The 22,105-nt window shown below is 39.7% G+C and overlaps 2 protein-coding genes across 2 annotated transcripts; one reads left to right on the top strand and one right to left on the bottom strand.

The window, feature by feature from the left end:
- Positions 1 to 112: 112 nt before the first annotated feature.
- Positions 113 to 2,642, bottom strand: LOC140928069 (uncharacterized). The gene is made up of 2 exons (XM_073377790.1): positions 1,825 to 2,642; positions 113 to 927 (listed from the first exon to the last, which is right to left on the bottom strand). The coding sequence occupies exons 1-2, from the start codon at positions 2,565 to 2,567 to the stop codon at positions 123 to 125; spliced, it is 1,548 nt and encodes a 515-aa protein (XP_073233891.1). The 5' UTR covers positions 2,568 to 2,642; the 3' UTR covers positions 113 to 122.
- Positions 2,643 to 9,719: 7,077 nt separating this feature from the next.
- Positions 9,720 to 22,027, top strand: LOC140926767 (beta-2 adrenergic receptor-like). Its single transcript, XM_073376466.1, has 2 exons — positions 9,720 to 9,778; positions 21,012 to 22,027. Exons 1-2 carry the CDS (start codon positions 9,766 to 9,768, stop codon positions 21,962 to 21,964), a joined length of 966 nt encoding a protein of 321 aa, XP_073232567.1. The 5' UTR covers positions 9,720 to 9,765; the 3' UTR covers positions 21,965 to 22,027.
- Positions 22,028 to 22,105: the final 78 nt, after the last annotated feature.

Genomic DNA, 22,105 nt, shown 5'->3' with positions numbered 1-22,105 from the left:
GCAATGTTGCCACAGCTTTGAGTGACTGCAAATCAAGGCTAGATCTCAAGTTTAATAGTAAACAACTTATAGTAACTGTATTTAGAGTTCATATTCCATGTACATGAAGTCAATACTATAAATCATGAACAGCAGTTTAAATAAAAAGAAGCAATCTGCAATACCACTTGGTAGGCTATGATTCCATCATGATCACCAGTTTGGAAGACTGCATCTCTAGCTTCTTGCAGTGACAATTCCTGGTTATGTGTCAGAGTAGTAATTGTGTCAGGTACCGAAACTGCATAGTCACTCTGCACATCAGGTACAGGCCCTTCTTCATCGATCCCATAATGGTCAAAATTAACAGCCTCTCTGGCAGTCACATCTGTAACAACCTGATATCCAGAATTTCTGGAATTTAACATTCCTTGTATCCAGAGCTGATTGGGAGAGAAATTGCATTGTGTGCTTACAGGATGATTATTCCACTGACCGATAAATTGGTTGATTGCATTATTAATCAGTGGAATGTAGACAAGATGAAGACAAAACAGATGCACCTCGTCTGTTGGATCTAAAATTCCACTCTGCTCAAGGAAGAGGAAAATGTTCAAAAAGCGGCTCACAATAACCCTGTTGACATCACACCAGAGTCGCTCTATTCTTTGGTTATGAACGGATTTTCCAGTGATGTGGCTGCCTCTATTTAAACCTCTTTCTTGCAGCATGAAGCGAGCAACTTCTATGTTTTCCATCCCAAGATCACTGCGAACTCTTGATGGTAAATTGTAGTGCTCAACAGCTGACTGGAAATACTGCAGTACAGTTGAAGCCCTGTTATTGGTTGATGCATGTAGGAATACTATCATTCTTGAAAAACCATCTAAACCACCATGAATGACAATTCGGTATGGCTGGATTAGTTTGTGATTGCCATCAATGTGCCTGTTGGACACAACAGAGATTGTTACACTGCACTATCACATGTAGGTTTGGTTAAAATAGGTAAAAAAAGTTTAAAAATCTGCCTACATGAGTAATATTGGTAATGATAAATAATAATAATAATAATAATAATAATAACAACAACAACAACAACAACAAATAAAATAGTAATAATCATGACAACAACAAGAGGCATTTGTTGACCATGAATAACAGGTATGATAGTCAGGAATTTTCAGCATAATATCGGGGGAAGATGGGGGCTGGGAAGCTGGGTTAGGGTGACTAGTGAGGAGTCCAAATAGAATTGGGGGAGGTATTTCAAAGCATGAGATATATCAGAATTTGAATTGACATTAATGTTCATGCATCAAAATTACAGCCTCGCCTCTCTTGTATCACGGATTTAACACCAGTGTTGCTGCTGAGAGAGGAGGGAGGACTCTCATATAAAAAGAACAGGAGTGCTCGTCGGAAATTTTTAAAAGAACCCCTTAGAGGTACCAGGATCCTGATTTGTGTGCGTAGCTTGAAATGTTTTTCACCCCTAAGAGGTAACAATTCTGAAACAACACATTATCTCCTAACTGTCATTTTTTTTTCGGCTCAATACCCTAAAAGATACTGCAAAAGCTCTCCCAATGGACCGTTTGAGGCTGAACACCCTGAGAGGTACCAAACCCGCATTTTTAAACCCTAAAAAGTATGAAGAGAACCCCCCTCCTTTTTTAAATGGGAGTCCTCCTCTCCGGCGGGTGTTGCCCTTAGAGAAATAATAAAGTGCCTGACTGTTTTGAAAAGAGGGGTGGGTATATTGTTAAAGGGGGCCTGTTAAACAAGGAGACCCCGTGAAACAGAGACTCGTTATAAAAGAGGTAATGTATTCTTTTACTTTACCATAACGAATTGGGGCATGGCACACTGTACACTCTACGAATTATCTGCTGTGCTGCTCTTAAAGTGCTAACAACCGGATCCACTCTTCGAATAGACTCCTGAATACGATGGCGCTGGATTCGTAAGCCTCTCTGCCTCAAGCCCCCTTCAACCAGGCGTTGACCAGCGCTTGGTGTCACTTCAAGAATTTCCCTTACGTGCTCGTCAAGGTCATCGTTGGAAACATCACTGAAATCCTCCCCCACACCAACTGGCAACCCAAATTCATGTCTTCGACGGCGCAAAGTTCTCTCGGAGATTCCAAGAATTCTTCCGATATCAGCCCAACGAAAACTGGCGTCATCGTGCAGAGTTTGCAGCTGTTCCTGTAAGATCTGTAGCCTTGGTCTGCCAACTAAACCGTTCCTCGCCACAGCTGAAAGACGGTCGTCTAGGGACGCTGGTGTACTAAACGTAGAACGTTCCGAGTCCTCGACAATTCTGTCAAAGTCCCTTGAAAGTTCGTTCATAATAAAAACAAGTTCGTTTAGATCAGAGATCACCTCAACTTCATTTGGGAAGGCTTCTTCTATTCTTAGAGCCAAAGTGACAAGAGTTCTTTCGTTTTCTCGCAAACGGCGACTAAAAAATTCAGCAGAGTCGTACGACGCAGTGTTCCTTTGCCCTTCTGCACTTTCCAGTAGCCTACCCAAAGACGTAAAAAATCCTTCGATGTTGGGCAACCAAATACGTGTACCCTGCATAATGCTTTTCAAACGTGTGTGGTTCACCTAATCATCTGTCTTTATTTCCGCCATATTGGAAGTGTTAGTTCCCAGGGCCTCTTCTTTTATGTGACTTCCGGTCATTTCTATTTCCGGTTCCTCATCTTTTAGTTTTATGGAACATCTTTTAGTTACGTAATGTCACCCACGTATGAGCTTCGTCTAACGGACGTCCGGTCATTTCTATTTCAGCTTCCTCATCTTTTAGTTTTATTGAACATCTTTTAGTTGTATACGGTCACGCTCGAATGATTCGGAAAAGGGATTTATGCTAAACAACATCGATGCATAGCATTCGAATTTGATGTACCCCGGTCGAAATTGATTTATGTCATTTTCCAATTTGTTTTATTACGCATAACAATAATGAATTTAACAAAACATTGATGTATTCACGTTCGAAATTTTGTCCGCAAAAAAGCCCCATAGAGCGATGTTTGTCTACTCCAACTAAACCTCCCGCAAAAATAGCAACATTTGCCTCTCGGACACAGCGTACCAGCACAAAGGAACAAGGAAGAAGTGCAAGAAAACAAATCAAGCCGCTAAATTCAGTGACAGCGGCAGTGTCTTATGTACAAACCACATCGCAAGCCCTGACCGAAGCCGAAAACAAGCGACATTTCTAAGCAGAGTCCCAGTCCACTGCATCAAACCTTTTTGCTCGGACGCGCTCGTTTCACCGCCCAACCTTTATCCGCCCTGCTGTGATGTGTTCTCAGGAAGTTCTCAGGAGAGTCGCTATATGCTTCGCTATATGCTTCGAATATTCAGCAAGGCCGGCTTATCTAGAGATCAGTATTCAAAAGTTTATAAAACCTGTGGTATAAAAATTTTTTGAGGACGATACGAGGTCATCAGTGTTATGTAGGAGTGGCGTTACATTCGTAGACAAAATGGATCAGTTTATTCGCAGAGCTCAATTTGTAAACAATACGCCGTCTGATCTAAATTCAGAATATTCTGTAAAGCGATGCTTTCAACTTTCACCGTCTTCGCGTCAGCCGTGGAAGCGTCTATCAAGGATATTCCACCCGAAAGCGTCGATGTGGATGAGCCATAAATAAAAGGGGGCGGAAGGCCTACACGACTTTTAACTTACGCCAAAATGCTGCTTGTGCCAATATTTTGTTTTTCATCTGCTGGGTAGAATATTCTCTGGAAGGTTCTACATTTTCACTGAGCAAGTGTGATTTTCTTTCTTGCGCCCACTATAGGTGGTTTTCACGTTACGTCATCGCCGCCATGCTGGTGGACGGTAAACAAAAGATCGCTCATTAGCTCGCTTGGTTTGTCCAGCAGCATTTGTTCATGTCACCATTGTTATTTGTGTCTCCCGAGATTGCATGAAAACCACCTATTTCCAAGCGCCCGCTACGCAGGCTAGCCCCACCTCCAAAGCTAGGGAAAAGCGCCCTGGAGACGAGGTTGCTTTCTCGGCCTACTCGAGAAAGACTCCGCTCTGAGTAAATCGCTTCAAGCGCAGGTTGAACTACTGGGCTGAACTACTTTTCTCGTCAAACCGTATTTTCGAGTGCGAGCATCCGTATCAAGCGTACAGCTATTAGGCCTGGGTTCGAAACTTTAGCCTACCAACACGCGCGCATGCTCATTAGAGATCTTATTCGATTCGTGCATCGATCAAGAAGAAAACAAAAGGAAGCTTCTGCTTGCAGGGTGTTTCGACCCCTTCTTTGCTTAATGCAACGTATCTGTAATGCTGGTATAAGTTTTATTATATTTGAAATGTACTCTAATTCTTTAATCCGAAATTTTTTGCATTGTCACTTTGTATATCGTCCAGACCTTCTTTCGTAAGTTTTGTACAGCTCAGAAACAAGAGTCAGTTTTTACAAAGAAAGCTTATGACGTTGAGTTTGTTTTAAAATGTCACTCCTTCTCATAATCGTTGGTAGTAAAACTGTACCGACAAAAGCAAAATCTAAGTAAATTGAGAAATGATTAAGTGACGCGTACTAACCAAACTTTATTCATCTTGTGACTGCATTCGATTTAGTTATCATGTTTTCAAGCTGACAATTATTTTGAATGAATAAACAACTATTGGATTTGCCTTTCGTATAATATGAAGAATTCTGCTGATCTCGTCCAGTACCTACTACTTATCCGAGCAAGTTTTCTTCTTTTTTTAGCGAGTGCAATTAGTCTAATTCTCTTTTTTCCTGGATATTAGATAAAGCCCTCAGCAGCGATGTAAACCACGATATCATAGTAGATCTTTCATAGAGAACCCAGCAGAGGCTCTCTATTGACGATAAAACAGATGATAATTTTTCGATTTTAATCTTTAAGTGAAATAATTAACTCGTTGGAAGACTTTTATCGTCACAGCCTCCAGGTGCAGTTCTCATTGCCTTTTCCCCGCTACTCAGTATTCTAATCGATCCCTTACAGTCTCAGTGATCTACTGACATAGGAAGGGTTCGATCCCGTTCGTTGTTTTACACGTTTAAGGCTGTGATCAAGGATGCTTGTTTTTCTTATAGAAATTGTGGGGGTGGAGGGGGTGGGGGCGGGGGGGAGTGAGGCACGGATCGGAGAAAGGAAATACTCAATGGACGGGAGGTGGAAGAAATTGGGAGGGAGGGGGTTACGCAAAAATGTTCCCCTCCCCCCGACCAAAGAGTCCGGCCTGCCTGAATATTTTAATTTTCACTGAGCTGTGTTTATAAATGATTTTCACATTCACGTTTAAAGCAAAAGCTACAGCGTTGGTAAAACGGGCAACAAAAACGTTGCAACATTGCTGCAGAACAAGTTGAAAATCGATGAGTAAAACGCACAACATCGCTATTCAACTCGTTTTGCAGCAACTTGACAAGTTGACAAGTTGCATATTTTCTGTTGCTCTTGTTTTTTCGTAGCTTTTAAAAGAAAAGAAAAAAGCCTAATATACCTGAGTAAATAATCATGAAAGAATAAAGAAATAATCAGAAATAAAAATAAGTCTACAACACTGACTAACTCACTAAAATCGTTTGGCTTTCTTTTGAACTGCACTAAAGATTCGAAAAATATACAGTTTTCCTTCTTTGAATGTGAACTTTTATCAATGATAACTGCAAGATGAGTTAATGAATGGATCAACAGCAACAACGAGATTAAGCATGATGCTAAACCAAGCCTACTTATAACTTAATCGGTCAAACAAATAGAGGAAGTTGACCTAGAAACGTTTGTTTAGAACGCGTAGAAACTGCCTTTGGTAATGTGAATTGTCCGTAATATCGCAAACAGCCTTTTTCCTGAGTTTGTGACCCATGATAGAAACGTTTGTTACTTCACCCAAGCCAAGTTTTCGTCGACTTGCTCCCATTCCGTAAACTCTTTTCCTTGTTTCTTCCACAGAGGCCTGTTCATGATCATCGGTTTCTTTTCCCTGCACGTATTCTTGAACTGCGCCTCCATAAAAAATAAACTGGCTCCGTTTTTTGGGTTCTGTCAGGCTTTTATTGTCAGTCAAGTATAGAATACTTCTATTCGCGTGGACGTCCTTCTCGGGGTTATTTCCATCTTTTTGATTAAATGTACGTAACATTCGCTGGCGCCGGAAAATGGAGCTATTTTTCGCCAAAAGCATTGCATCTTCTCCAACCTTATGAGGGTAATTATTTTCTTCCGCTTCGAGAGCTAGATTGTAGCTAAAGTGAAAAATCCGCGTACCATCTTGTTTCGACATCGCCCTTGAATTGTAGGCGATGCTGATCAATCGTTTCATCAGCTATCGATACTCTGATCTGAAGAAATGTTCGCTGTATCTTGATAATAGACCGGCAATATTCAGGTAAAGAGGTCCTTTAAAAATGATAAATTTAGTATCGAGGACGTAAAGACTATGGCCTTTGTGGTAGACGTACGTCATAATTAACAAACACACACGGGTAACGTATTTCCCACGCACGACTCCGCTTATCACCTGGCATGGAAATTAATGTTTTCTTTTTTTAAATTATTCTTTTCGCGTATTCGCTCGAATAACTGACTAAATGCATTTATTACTGCTCGAATAAAATGTGTCAGATATTGATTTATTATATTTCGTTATTAATTCAAAGTTTTTGGTTTTGTTAGTATTTTTTTCTATGTGAACGGGGAAGAGAGGAAATTAATTCATAGGAAGCATACAGCTGAAGCATGAACGACACGCTATAATCAAACTAATCTTAAAAAGGCTTACCGCCCATGACCAATGATTCTAGATTTGCATGCATACGATATCAGAACTGTGTAATCGATTTCAAACCGGCATACATATTGTGTATGTGGTTCTCTATTTTATTTAGTTTTATTCTTTTCTTTTAAATGATATGTTTATCAGAATTTGTGAAGAGCTCTCACCATGTGTAAAAAAATCTATCAAGTATATAGGAATCAACAACCCAACTTCATAAAGCAAAGTCTTTTTTCTTAATTAACTGGTCACCTATATCAGTCACGTATGAAAATATCTCACATAAGTACTTTAATTAGTTATTTTTTTGGAAAGCATACAGTTCAATTTTACCAACGAATTTGTAATCGTCAATAAATTACTATCATGCTCATAGCGCTCCATAACATTGCCATCAAAAAAATATTTACATAAATATAAAAATATTTCCTTCCTTTACACAGGGCCTCCATACAAACTCTGGGACTGTTCATCCATTTAAAATGGCGAGCAAATAATAAGGTCACCAATGGATCCCCACCCACCCCCCCCCCACCAAAAAAAAAACAACAGGGGTGGGCAGAGCTTCGCGACAGGGCTCCAGTGCGCCAGCTGTCTCGTCGCCACACCATAACAAGAGCCATTATAGCATTATTGCTCTTGGCCAAAAGGGAACCTGTTCGCGCGCCATGAGCTACTTGTACACCAGCTGTTGAAAGTATGAGACGTAAGCAGTGCCTGCAAAGGATACTAAGGTCCGGATTTTCTAAATAATACGATGAGCTGCAATAAACTGATTGCCGGTAGATAAAAAGAAAAATAATTGTGTAAAAAAAAAATATTGTGTTTTGAGGTAAAAGTACAAATATAACATGCCCGCGGGTGGCTAAGCTAGCGTGTCATGTTTACAGTAAATAATACAACTAAATACAACTAAAACTAACAAGAGAACTCAAGAAACTAAAATTGACAATAGTGACTAGAGACTACTAATAAACTAATGGTATTACTAATAATAAATGACAACAGTTATGACAAGAGACTACTGATACACTAAACGACATTAATGATTACACTAACTAAAAGGAAAATAAATTCAACTTAAGGGCGACGGTCGGGAAAAATCGACCAAAATCTAAAATTCGTGGCAAGAGTTGAGAAATCAATTTCTTTCATTTTTTGTTCATAGATAGCTGTTAGGTAGATAAGAAACCTAATGAATATTGTTCCTGCCAAAAGCCTTTTATCTGTGAGAAAAATTAGAAGATCGGTTTTCGATGTCGGAGTCTCAGACTGCCCTAATTTTTAACCTGAAATTCGCTAACATCAACTTTCTTCGCGTTCGCAAACGAACCCGCATAGAGAAATTTGGACACTGTCAATGAACAGAAAAATTCTTCTTCTTCCACTAAAAGATACTTTCAGGACAATAGCGAAGTTCGTCGTACTGAAATAATTAAAAAAATGAGGGATAGGTTTTCAGGATGACAAAAACTTAAGTTCGTTACTCATTTTCGACAGCAATATTTACTCCAAATTCTCTTCATGCTATCTAATTCAGGCGCGGATCTAGGATAAATACTGACCGATTTCCTAAACGAGCGCCGAAGGCGCAAGCTTCTTGCCGGTTCCGGGGGCGGGTTCCCTCAGGACGTTTCAGTGGATTTTGACTTCTTAAAATCCCCTTTCCAGGGTTTCCGAGTCATTCAGACAGGATTTCAACTTGGCCGAGTGTTTTATATTATTAAAAATATATTTAGTATGAAAAATGTGACCGATTTCTGTAAAACGGTGGAAACCGGTGTGGATCCGCGCCTGTAAATCACACATTTAGACATTCATTTAAAATGTACCTGGGAATTGGCTTGTGTTATTAAAGGAAATCTGTGTAAGACACCATCGAAGTTCAGGAATTTTCATTGTAGGCCGGCGGTAATTGTGTAAACACTTCCAATTTCGAAACGCACAAAAGTAGATATTTACAGCCTAAAGGCTCGTTTTTCGTCCTTCTTGTGGATTTTCCCATTGCAAAGTTCATGCTTTTTTCATCCAAAGAGTGGGGTAAAAAGGTGAAACTGGGTCAATTTTAGCTACTTTGGAACACTGAACTCTGCCAGCCGGCGACTCTGCGTGACAATCTGTTCCGTGACTGCACGTGACACAACATACATTTGAAGAGGGTCGTGACTAGAATGGATACTCCAAAATCAGGTATCCGCTCGGAGACTGGAACCGAATAAAATTATTTTTCGGCAAATCGCTCCGACTCTTTACGACCTTGTTGTGTTGAAAGACTAAGTATACAAAGAAGGCTAAGATGAGAATGGTTACTCCAAAATATGGATCAAAGCCTACATAGAGGTTAGTTGTTTTTCACGTTCTTTTTGTAAGAATTTAGTGCAAGGAGCAAACAATGTCTGTTTAATTACAGTACCACTACCGCGACTGCCGTGTAAAGCTTATTCATAGCAAAGTATCTGTTTGGATAGCTCAGAATAAGGTGGATACTTCAGAATAAGAATGGCCAAAATATGGAAGTTTTGGCCATCTGGATTATTATTACTGAACTTCACAATATACATCCAATCGATTTTGAAACGAAAATATCCCTCCGTAGATAAGCCTGGCCAAAAATAAGCCCCTAAAAAATACAAAAAATATAAGCCCTGGGATTTTCGGCTAAATTTTACGGTATCTTGAGAAAGATCTTGAATCTGAATAAGCAAATAACAAAAAAAAGGCATTTCCTATTGAAGAATATAAGTCATTTGCATTTCTTAGGATGAAAACCACATTATTAGTTTTAGAGTATTAATTTTAGCAGTGTCACTAAACATTTCCTACGAGTTTCCGGATATAACTTGACCTCGCGTGACAATTCCCTGAAAAAGCGGAAGTGGCATTTCTGATGTATAGCTACTGCAACAGTTAAACATACCAAATACATAGTGTGAGTTACACCAACGAGAGGGCACTACATTACTTAGACTGCTCGCTTTTAAAGACATGGGTCTCAAAGGTAAGTTTCTATACAGTTTCAAGTTTCGTGCGTTCTACAATCAGTCTGTAATACTAGGAAACGAGCAGTGTTCTGCAATTTTCAGAGTTGAAAACTAATCTTCAGGTGAGACAGACACACAATCAGGGTGTATTCTCTTTTGACAAACGTTTAAAATGTTCTCAAAACAGAGAAAGGAAGCGTAAAATCACCAGTGGTAAATAAATATTAATCATTGATGTAACATGATGCACCTCTATCAAGTCTTGGATAAAACATGTCTGAACGACTTGTTGAACAGAAGTGGAAAAATCAGGACATTTTTTAAATACGATCGTCAAAATGAATGCCAGGAGTATACAATAATAATTTATGTCATCTAGGAATTCCATTCCTATGTAACCCCATGGTGTGACGGTAGTCACTTGAAGGGATAGACGAGAGGGCCCTTCCTCGATCCTGAGACTGGGACCGAGTTATACGATCGCCGAGTATAGTCGCCGAGTAAATCTTCGTTTCTGCATCGATCACCGCATCGCAATGGCCAAAAAATGGCGTGTAAAGGAGTCAGAATGAATACTCGCGGGCGTATTCAAAAAGATGCGATGTGATTTATTTTGTTTCTTGTTTTTTTTCATCTAAAATATACTTAACATTGACCTATTCGTACTTCGAAAAATATTACTGGCTCCCGCCACTGATATTAGACATATTAAACGGAAAAAGGCGAAAAACTACTTGGGGTGACAAATTATTTTTCTTCACAAATATTAAAACAGGTGGATTTGAGACTTATGACAAGGTGCTGCTGAAATAAACGAATATACCCCCTCAAAGCCAAAAATGGAAATTATTTTTGTCTTCCTTATCTCTAAGCAGACTAGGGTTCCCTGACCTATCCCTACAAGGGATAGACGACAAGTACCTCTTCGGGATTGGACGGCCGGTCCTATACTCTGTGAAACATTAACCAAACGTGTCCGAAAGAGCGGGAAAAATAAAATCCAAACAAGAGTAGGCATACTGCAGTAGCTGTTTAGGGACTTGTCAGAAATTAGCAGGGGGGGGGGGGGGAGGGTGGGTGGAAATTTTAAATTTAGGTTCGGAAATGAGGTGACCTATCCCTGCAATGGGAGTGAAATTTGCTAACCCTCCCCTTGACCTTGGCCTAAAATATCATGACCCTCCCCCTCTTGTATAAATTATAAAATCTAGGGCTTGCAATACATTAGGGTGAGTCAGTAGGTATTATGAAAGCTCAAAATATATTTCTAATCTGTTCTTTGTAGTGCCATATACATAGACTTTAGATGACAGCATTAAGGGTCCCACTCTGATTCTGACAGCTGATCACTCGACTCTCCTATTTCTCCCAAGTTTTTTTACAAAATAAAGAACTTCTTTTTTCTTCTGTGGGTGAACCTCTACATGATCAGGGACACATATTTGCATGACCCTCCCCCTTTTAACGGCCCATTTTTCATGACTCCTCCCTTTTCTGCAGTCTCAAAAAGTTGTGACCCTCCCTCTGTTTCCACCCCCCATCCCCCCTGCTAATTCAGGGGCGGATCTAGGGGGAGGGTGCAGGGGGTTTTCCTTCCCCCCCGCCCCCCGAGATGACCTGCGGTTTTCTAATACAACTGGTATTCTGCAAAAAAAAAAAAAAAAACTATGTGGTTTATTGGTGTTGAAGTAGAGCAAGAGATGGGTGCACTCCTTCCTAAAAAAAAATCCTGGATCTGCTCCTGTAATTTCTGACTAGTCCCTGCCTTAGACATGTCTTCGGAAAACAGACCTGGAAGTTTTTTGTTCGTACCAGATGTAAAATCAGCTGAAAAGGTGCCCCACGAGCATGAGTTGGATACGACAACAAGTTTTGTTATGTACTACAACATCGGTTTGGGCAAAGGTAAGCTTAAATGTACAGTCAGTGTATTCTGTGACTTTACTAATTATTGGTTTGTGTACACCAAAATGGAATATCCGGATGCAGAATATTGCATGTGGCACAGAAGAACCCTTTTTTTTGGGGGGGGGGGGGGGGGGGGAGGGGGGAACAAACAAAAAAAATTCCTGACAATACCATAATAGGTTTTTAAATACAAAACAAACTAACAGAATAATAATGATGATAATAACAACAATGTTAATTGAATAATGCATTAAATGAACAATAAACTTAATATCCAAATAACAGACAAAAAAATGGAAGAAAGGTTCGAATAAGAAACAGAAATATCTTGACAAAAGAGGTTGTGATTGTAGGTGCCCTGGGCCAAAAAAATGTCGTGCAGCCATATAAAATTCAAAGGGATGAGGAAAGTTGCCTTCACTCTTCATGCCTCCTGCCTGCTGAAAATGGCTACAGGACACTGATAAAATCTATACCAGGGTCAGTTCAGAGCAGAAACATAAACTTACAGAAAAAAATGAACTGTAAAGTTTATATATATGTACTATGTTATATTAAGATTAGGCCTTGCTTTGTTCCACAAAATGAGCAAATGAAGGGGAAGAAGGTGTTTTTTGAAGATCCTCAGTCTATAACCTCCCAATCAAGGATCAAATATGATGGAATTCCATTCATCATAACAGGAAAACGAGTATATGATTACCATTAGGGCATTGACAGACATGCAGCAGATAAAGAAAGAAGGAATACTTCCAAGGTTATTTTCACTTTTTTTCAGTTAAGGGACTGGTCATTATTTATGTAGGGGGGGGGGGAGGGAAAAAAGAAGGGGGGGGGGGGTCAAGGCTGTTTTAGATTGGCTAGAGGGGGGCTAATTTTTTTCAACAATTAATAGGGGGGTCATGATTTTTTAGGTTTTGCAAGGGGTCTTGTCTGTGCTTTTGCAAATGGGATTACTTTTACAAAATAAATTAACTTCAAAGATGCAGGTGGTGACGATGGACAACCCAGTTAGAAGAATATTGTCAAAAACTTCATTGCTTTAATATTTCACACTTTAATAAACAACAAATCCAGATCAGCCTGTTTACAAAGGCAACCATAGTTAAAATTAGGAATCAGAAAGTGCAAAAGCAGAAGGGCTACACTGACTGTGCACTCTTTGCTATAGCCTTTGCCACCACTCTATGCCATGGTGGTGACCGCACCACCAAGAGATATATGACCAGAGAGCCATGCGCCCGCACCTTGTTGATTGCCTGGAGTCTTCAAGGATGACCGAGTTCCCACCAACTGATGATACAGTTGAGCTTGTTCATCCTGTGGTAGGCAAAAATGTACCTATTTACTGCACATGCCGATTGCCAAACAACAACGCTGCTTATGTCAAGTGTTGTGGATGCCGCGAGTGGTACCATCCAGATTTTGCTAATATCCCTGAATCTGCATTCCATCCAACAACAAAATGGTTGTGCTTTGAATGCAACCAGAAAAACACAAACACTTAAACTCATGTGATATCAAAACAAGTCTTCCTGTTGTGACCAAAAACCTTTACCCTTTTTACGGTAGATGAAGCAATTTTTTCAGGAAACCGTATTACATTAATATAAAATAATAATTACACCTGTAACAAAGTATTGATTAGGTTATTGTGGCTGTACTAGAAATATTGTGTAAATCTAAAACTTGACATACATTGAAAGCTTCTTTCTCTGGTTTGATCAGTTCAATAAACAGCAGAGACAGAACTTTTTTTCTCAGCTGTTACGAAAAAAAAACTTAGAGATGGAAAATTGCCAATTTTTATAACTTCCAAGGATCTAAGGAAGAAATTGGACTTTAATTTTAAGCCTTAGGAGAATCTCCTCTCTTTGATGAATCCTTTCAGAGGAAAAAAATTGTTTATTTATCACAAACAATGAGTGACATGCCTGTGGCTAATGAACAGTCAAGCCAGAAAAAACAAAATTAATACAAGGTAGTGCAAAAAGAAACCAGCACAACTTGGCATACTAACAGATTGTTGTATCCCTCCTTTTGTTAGTGGCACTGGTGATTCATGATTCTTAGTTATTTTGAATAACTTTTGTATGTGAATTCTATCAATCATGTGTTGGATGGTTTCATCATGTATAGGCGAGCAATGAGCAAAACACCCATGTCCATTATACTTTTACAATGTAAACCATTGAATAAAAGGTTTACTATCCAACTAAATAAAATCACATCATGTTTGCTTTGTCCAGTCCTTGCATCTGTTGTGTGCGGTCATTGTGTGTGCTTTATCCTCCTTCAATGGCAGAAAAAAATTGGGCTATCACATTTAATATCCCCACCCTCTTCCTGGTTGACAACATATAATAAACTTCCTTCTTACTCCTGAGCCCGGGGGGGGGGGGGACTCCCATATGAAACAGACGGGGATGCTCGTCGTCTCGCTTAGAGGTGTAAATTTTGGATCTTGGTCTCGCTTAGGGTGTTCCGTGCAAAGCGCCAATATTTTAAGCCGCCAAGGTCTGGTTTAGGGTTCTGCGAAGAAACATAGAATTACGTGAAGAGAAATAGAAGTCAATTTTCTTTTTAACTTTGTTTTGTTATGTCTTGATATCATTAAAACTCATTGCATGTCGTATTTGTGTCTTTTTAAGCGGTCCCCTTTAGGGGTCAAAATTTGCTTATGCCATGCCCAGATTGGTCTCCTTTAGGGGTCACAAAAAGCTTGAGCCATGCCCAGATGGTCTCCTTTAGTGTTTAAATTCAAAATTTCTGACGAGCATCCCCGTCTGTTTCATATGGGAGTCCCCCCCCCCCCCCCCGGCTGCTGAGGAATTCTATTAAACTGCATTCACCCGGGAGACTTCCTTAAGATATGAATTTGCCCCTGAGGAACTTATCAAACAGTACTTTTTTTCCTAATAAAATTCCATGAATTCTTTGTTTACCCTGAATAACTCCAATGTTTAAGACTATTCCTCAAGGATTTCCAAAACTATTACAACATACCCCCTAGAGAATTTCATTGATCTTTGCTCACTTCCTTAACCAAAGGCGTGCTGATATCAATTATGCAATAGTCCATTTCAAACTGGAATTGTACATTGCAATACAGAATTTGCACATTCTCTTGGTAGTCACTTAGTATAGTGAAATGGCATAAGATTGGAATAACAGGTAATGTTGTCAAAGAAGAGGGGTCCCGGTCAACACTGGCAAAAATAAATAACAATAAGCTTAAAAATAATAATAATTAAGTATTATAATCCATTGTATGGGCCTTGTGACCTCTGAATAGGAATTCTCTTAACAATCTCTTATCCTGCAACAACAGCTTCATGTCTTTTTAAACAAAAGAAAAAACGTTGAAACTGAAGGTACCTTTCATCTATGTGACCTGAACATAGATCACAGGGCCCATTGTCAATTAATTTGCAAAGCTTGATCAGCAATTACTATGAATCGAATTTTCTACGAATTCAGTAGAACTGCAAACGACCAAGCAACGTTTTAAAACTCACCTTAATTCAACTCGAGGGAGGAGATAATTGTAGCCTCTGCACACATACTGTGTATCAAAAGAGCTCATGATTTAATTGTTCACGTACCCCTCACATACGAAGAGCCATTCGGAAAAATCTTCGGCGATCGTATAACTCGGTCCCAGTCTCAGGATCGAGGAAGGGCCCCCTCGTCTAGGGCCCTTCAAGTGACTACCTGGTGTGACACTTCCTCTGCTCCCCGTAGGATTCTGGGATCGGAAAACCCATTTGCTGTAACACAATTCGTTGGCACTTCCGTAAAATGTTTCGCGCGTTTGCTGATTGCAGAAAACTGTAAATGATGGCTGAGTTACTTTCTCATCTACTTTATTAATACTGTGACCAATCTGTCAGGAAAACTTTAATCCTGTGGCCTGTAGTACAGGGCATTTCTTGGAAAGATCGAATTTCTATTTCACTCGATATCGTTGAGGTTAACTCCAAGGTCTAGAGTTGCGTCGCCGAGTAGCATTGATTATAAAGGCCTCAGTAATGGACTATCCAGGTAATGAAGTTTTCTTGTTTATTTTTTTTTTGTTCTAATACCGCCATTGTTGATTAGTATTGGACTCGGTTCTGCAATGCAAATAAAGACCTGGGAGGCAACACTGGATGACGCGAGAAAAATACGATCATTATCATACCGGTAAATGATCCACTAATCATATCTTGGAGAGGCAATGAGATTGGACAGACGGCTGATGGCGTAAATTCGTTAAATTATTTTAAATGCAGGAGTTGGATGGAGTTTTGGTGAGAACTTCAGCACCCCGCAATCGAAATTCATCAGGGCCTGGCATATTTTGTTTCCATGTGCGCTCTAAAAGGTCGCCATGCTGGTAACAGACACGATCGTTGTAACTTATTCAGGTGCCCTAGTTAAGAAAAAATTACACACTTTCGAAATATTTCATGAACAGACGCTGGCATTTAATAAATGGAGGCTGAAAGGAATAAGACAATACCAAAAAAAGACACCGCTTAAGAAGCTCCAGCCGGTCAATTTGCACGTTCACGCCAACGAAATAAAATTTGAACCGGATCGAAAAATCAAGTCAATCTAAAGTCAATGCAGATGATTTTTGTCAAAACTCACGTCAATTTTCAGTTCTGTGTGATTTCTGGTATTCAAGTTTTTACTGTTACTTTGAAAGCTCAATTTGATGTGACCCTCGAAGGAAGCTTTCCGTTCGCCGAAGAATTACTCTCGTGACCTCAGATGACTCAGATGTCTCAGCCATGTTGACACTGCACCGGATAGCTTTCCGTGCCGACACAAAACGCTATCCGCATATAGAGTTCTAAAGTCATGACGTCCTAAAAATTAAATTTGTGAAATTATGGGATTTGTCAAAATATTCTGATAGAACAGCACGACGCCTACTTGCCAAAAATTAGCATTGTAGGGCAAATTGTCTCTGAGATATTAGCCCAGTTATGCTTTGATGACTCCATACAAATCCTTCTAAATTTGGCTTGGGTCTAAACGTTTAGAAATCGGCGTGGAAATCGCTCCGTTACAGAATTCGCGCTGAAATCCCCGTTCTTACAGTCTTCTACGTGAGAATAGCACCACTATCAGGTATAGGGTGAACATAGACAGGGAATTTGGGAAGGATTTTGGCCGTTGTATATATGTAACATTTTTAGTCTACATGCTGGTACATGTTTTAGCTTTGTTAGGCGCCATGTTAAATGCCGTATTTATATTACTATTTCGTCCCATGTAAGGGAGTCCGGATTCCTGAATCGGGAAATTTTTGGTTGTGGAATCTGGAATCCAGAAAATTTGATTTGTGGAATCCGGAATCCTGGATTTTCGAATCTGGAATACAGCTTAAGGAATGCAGAACCTAACTAACGATTGGAATCCGGAATCCAAGAATCTTGAATCCACGGTGAGGAATCCAGAACCCAAGACTGTCTTGGATTCCCTTACGTGGGACGAGAGTATTTATAAACAGCGGAGGTTTAAATCAGTAGGAGATGCCTCTAGAGGTTAATAAAACTGCTAGTGAATGGACGCGCCTTAGTCGGGTGAATTGAACAATATAAATGTCATAAAAAAAGATAGCAGCTTATCTGCAACCTTGGCTCAAAGCTTGACTATGACTATTTTCAGCAAGAAAATCGTTTCACAGCTTTTGTCAGTTTACCAATGGGGAATTTAACCCGTTTTAAATAAATTATGCGTTCATATGCACGTGAATAAGAGGAAATTTGAGTGAAACACTTCTCTAGTGTATTATCACATGACCTATATTGTAAAAGAATCCGCGCAAGCTAAAGCGTTCTGGTGAATTTTAAAGAACGAAGAAATTAACTGTTTCACTTCACCACATATTTCCAACCCATTTCTTAAATTCATTCGCCAAGTGTAAGATTTTATTTGATCTTGATATATTTACATACATACATACATACTTTATTGTTACCTCCCCAAAGGGGCTTTTCAGGAACAATAATTATATTACATTATTTATAAAAACTAATTACAACACTTAATCTAATACTAACTACAATGTTAGCTAATTACTAAGAGAGGATAGAGGGGACAGAGAAGGCATCCCCCATACACACCCAATTCCATAGGTAATTTGTCTCGAGTTATTTTTAAGACCACAGATCCCGAGGGGGATTAGACAACAGTCAATCACATAGCGCGAATGTGTTCCGCGTGGATGACCCACGCTCAGAGCCACGCGTCTTTCACGAATTGACGCTGAAAAAATGGCGGGAGACGCGGAGAGCGATATTGTTATTCGTTTTGTCGACCAAAACGACTAAAGAGAGATTTCCGCTAAAGCTGTGTCAGCGAAACGGAAATTAAAAAAGAATCGCCCTTCCTCTCTTATATAAAGCTAACAGTCCAGCAGGGAAATCCTTAACACACTGAATATTCTTTTAGGATCATTTATAATTTACAGTTCGAAGAGAGCAGTTTCTGGTTTGATATTTATCCTTTTATTCGTCTTTTATTATTCAACAGGAATAACACTTGGCGTCCTACTTGCTTTATTGTACAAACGACCGGTTTCAGTAGACTGGCGAAATTTCTCATTTTATTAAAGCACTGAGGTTACGACAACTTCGAGTTAAACTGATTTCACGGGTTGTCAAAGAGTCCAGCGATTTCCTTTCCCAGGTGAGCGCCGACTCATTTCGCTTCAATATTCACAAATGTTCTCGATCTCTTTACGCTTTCATTGCCTTTCGCCCGACATGTTTTGCACGGCGTTTAGTCATGCCAAACCTCCACGAAACATCCACGCAGCGCGCGAGGTAACTGTATCCCGATTCTAAAAATAACTCGAGACGAATTACCTATGGAATAGGGTGTGTATGGGTGATGCCTTCTCTGTCCCCTTTATCCTTCCCTGCTAATTACTTATTACAATGTTTTAAACTTAACTAAGAGGTATTTACAAAATTATCTAAAAGCTGGCCCCTTAAGGAGCGTTTAAAAATTTCAGCAGATGGGCTTAACTTAAGAAAAGATTCCAAATTGTTCCAAAGTTTAACAGTCCTGTAATAAAAGGTTCTCTGTCCGGAGGCAGTTCTGAAAAGAGGGATGTTTAGCTTTTGGCCACTCCGAGTTGTTCGTTCGCTAACTTGCTCACGGGTAATAAATTGGGATGTAAGATATTCAGGGGCTTGACCGGTCATGCATTTGAAGGCCATAATAGCTAAGCGATAGTACAGTTGGTCCTTAACAAGCAGCCAAATTAAGACAGGCTTTTTAAAAGGGGTATTACATGATCATATTTTTTCGCACCGCTGACGATTCGGCAAGCAAAGTTTTGAACGGCCTGCAATATTCTAACATTCTTATTTTTGGTATTTGCCCAAACATTCGAACAGTAGTACATTTTGCTGAAGACTAAGGCGTGTATTACGGTTAAAAACGTATTTTTCTCTAAGCAATGTTTGACCCGGTTCATTTGCGCTAGACGTGCGATACATTCCCAACGCTGAGTTCATTATATGGTTATCAAATGTTAAGTTCGGATCCAAAATCACGCCAAGATCGCCAAGGAATTTTGGTACTTCTGGAAAAGCGGGCTGGTTTTCATTTGATCACTACGATCCTTGCAATCGCTAAAAAAAAAAAAAAACAATTTAGCGATCCTGGCACTTTGATTTCTATTTTGATAGCTGCGATTGCTGCGACTGGCGAGAAAGTGACTTAAGTCTGAAAGATCACTGTTTCTGAGAAAATTGCAATTGTTTTTTAAATTAAGGAAAGTTAAGATAACCTTTGCACAGCTTCGTCAGTAAACATTTCTGGAAATAACTTTGATTTTGCAATGCTAATAAAGTTCTACCCATAAATCCAGTAGGTGCCACCTTTCACTGTTTATACTTTTCAAGCGACAATTTTTTTTCAATCAGATACTATCGCTGCGATCGCTGAGGTAGAACTTTTTCTTTCTCGATAGTTACCAAAAAAGGGTGCCGTTCATAATCATTTACGGTCCCTTATTGTAGAAGAAATTTTGTTTAGCTTATAGATAACACGCCTTGCGTGCTTTTGCGCACACTGAAAGCGTGTTGTGCTCTTTCGCACAGAGCTTTTGTTTGAAAACTTTAACACACTCTTTTGTTCGACTTGCTCTCGCTTAATTGTCACAGGCTTGACCTCTGAAACAAAAGAAATTGCTAATGAGGCAAGATTGCAAGCGTGCTAAAGCGTGTTAAAATAAATTCTTTTTTTAAAGTGAAAGCGTGTCGTGCGCGTGCTTTCACCTTAACCATTAAAATCCTGTGGAGGGTCACATATCTTAAATACTAGGGGGCCTAGAATACTACCTTGTGGAACGCCATATTCAACTGGAATAGGATCAGAAACGGAACTATGAATTCGTACAACTTGATATCTATTTGTAAGGTAGCTGTTAAACCATTTTAGCGCGCTGGTTGAGGTGCAGACGCTTTGTATTTTACGTAACAATATTTGGTGGTCAACGATGTCGAGGGCTTTACCCATATCTAAAAGCACGTAGACAGTCAATTTCTTATCATCAATTCCTTTGAAAAATGCATCAGTTGTATGAATTAAGGATGTCTCAGTAGAGAACCATTTTTTGTTGCCGCTTTGTTTTGTGGTAAGCCTTTCCTTGGTTGTCAAATAGGTGACAAACTGTTTATAAGCCACTCTCTCGCAAACCTTTGACAATGCAGGTAGCGGGGAAATCGGTCTGTTATTGTTAGGAAGTTCGTGGTTGCCTTGTTTGGGAATAGGTGTAATTTCGGCAGTTTTCCAGACCTCTGGGAATGTTGAAGCTAAAAGAGAAGCATTGATGATTAACTGATTAAAGGGAGTGTGATCAACAGGCTGTCCTTAAGGACTCGAGTCGGCACCTTGTCAATCCCAGGAGCCGTATTAGAAGGCATTGCGTTTATGACGTCCGCGAGTTGTTTACAATTAGCATAATTAAATGTAAATTGCTAACTAGTAGGAAAACCTCTAGGGGTAAAAGCGTTTTCATGAAGAACGAAGCTGTGCTCTTCAGCCAAAGATTCAATTTTAGAATTTGTAGATTTTCCGACTGATGCAGAAAAGTTGTTAAAATCATCCGCCACGGTCTTGCCATCTTTGCTATCTACTTTTGGGGTAACAGATATTTTAGGGAGACAAAGGCGAATTGCCTTCCAAATACAATTTGTATTTCGTGGATTATTTTGAATCTGATCCTCGACAAATTCGCTCTCCGCTGCTCTTATTAACTTTCTCACTTGGTGTTTAAGGTTTTTGTAAGTAGACCAGTCAGCGGAATTATTTACCTGACACATTTCTACGCAGGTTACATGGAAAACCAAGAAGCATCTACAGAGAACTCGACCGGTATTCCATGGGACTGTGTTCTTGTTAAAGAGGTTCCTGTCGGCGTAGCAGCCATAGCCTTTTTGTTGTCTTTCCTCACCGTCTTTGGAAACTCTTTGGTTGTGATCGCAATCGTAAAGGACCCGTTCAGTGAGCTGAGGACTATTCCAAACTACCTCATCTTGAATCTGGCGGTATGTGACCTAATCGTAGGTATTCCAAGCGAGCTGTTGCTGGGTTTATCTCACTTTTATGAATCATATGATTTGTACTATGTGGCCTACACTTCGCTGTATACGTCCATGGTAGCATCAGCCTTGACTATACTAACACTTGCATTTGAGCGATACATCATGGTCGAAGCGCCACTTAAAAGCCACGAATACCTGATTCACTCACACTTAAGACTGGTCATTGTCTACATATGGCTGATTTCCCTGTGCGTGGCACTGCTTTCTTTTCTGAATAAATGCAACCAGGTAGAATACAGGCTCATAATCACCGACGCAATCGGATTTCCAGTCATGGCCCTCATGTTTCTTATATACTCACGGATATTTTTCTTGGTGCGGAGATGGATTCGGCAAGATCTCGATTTTTCTATTTCAGAGAGTCAAAGATTGTTAGGCAGTGAGAATCTTTCCGAAAACATTCGTGCGCGTGAAAGGCACATCGCTTTTTCAGTGTTCCTGTTTGTTGGTGTTTTTGCCCTCTGTTGGACACCATGTTTTGTTATGGAAAATGTATTTTACAAATATAAGAGATCTTCGTCTCTGGCAACTGCCGCAGACTGGGTTAGGGTTTCGGGACTGTTGAGTTCATTATTGAATCCCTTAATTTACGCATTAAGATACGAAAAGTTTAGAAAGGCGATTCGCCACATTTTTGTATCATATTGGTTTTATCGGACTTACCACTTTCGTTTTCCTTAATTTGCTAAAATATTTTCAAAGTAAGGATAAAACATCTGACGACTACTTTTTTGGGATTAGAGGAGCGACAAAACATTATTAAAGGGGCAGGATCTCAATTTTGTCAGTAACTTTGCTTATTTTGTCATCTACGAGCTTTAA

This window comes from Porites lutea, chromosome 2 (genome assembly GCF_958299795.1).
Source record: "Porites lutea chromosome 2, jaPorLute2.1, whole genome shotgun sequence".
Classification (NCBI taxonomy): domain Eukaryota; kingdom Metazoa; phylum Cnidaria; class Anthozoa; order Scleractinia; family Poritidae; genus Porites; species Porites lutea.
Note: the sequence above shows the minus strand (reverse complement) of the source record. Positions and strands in the feature narration are given on the sequence as shown.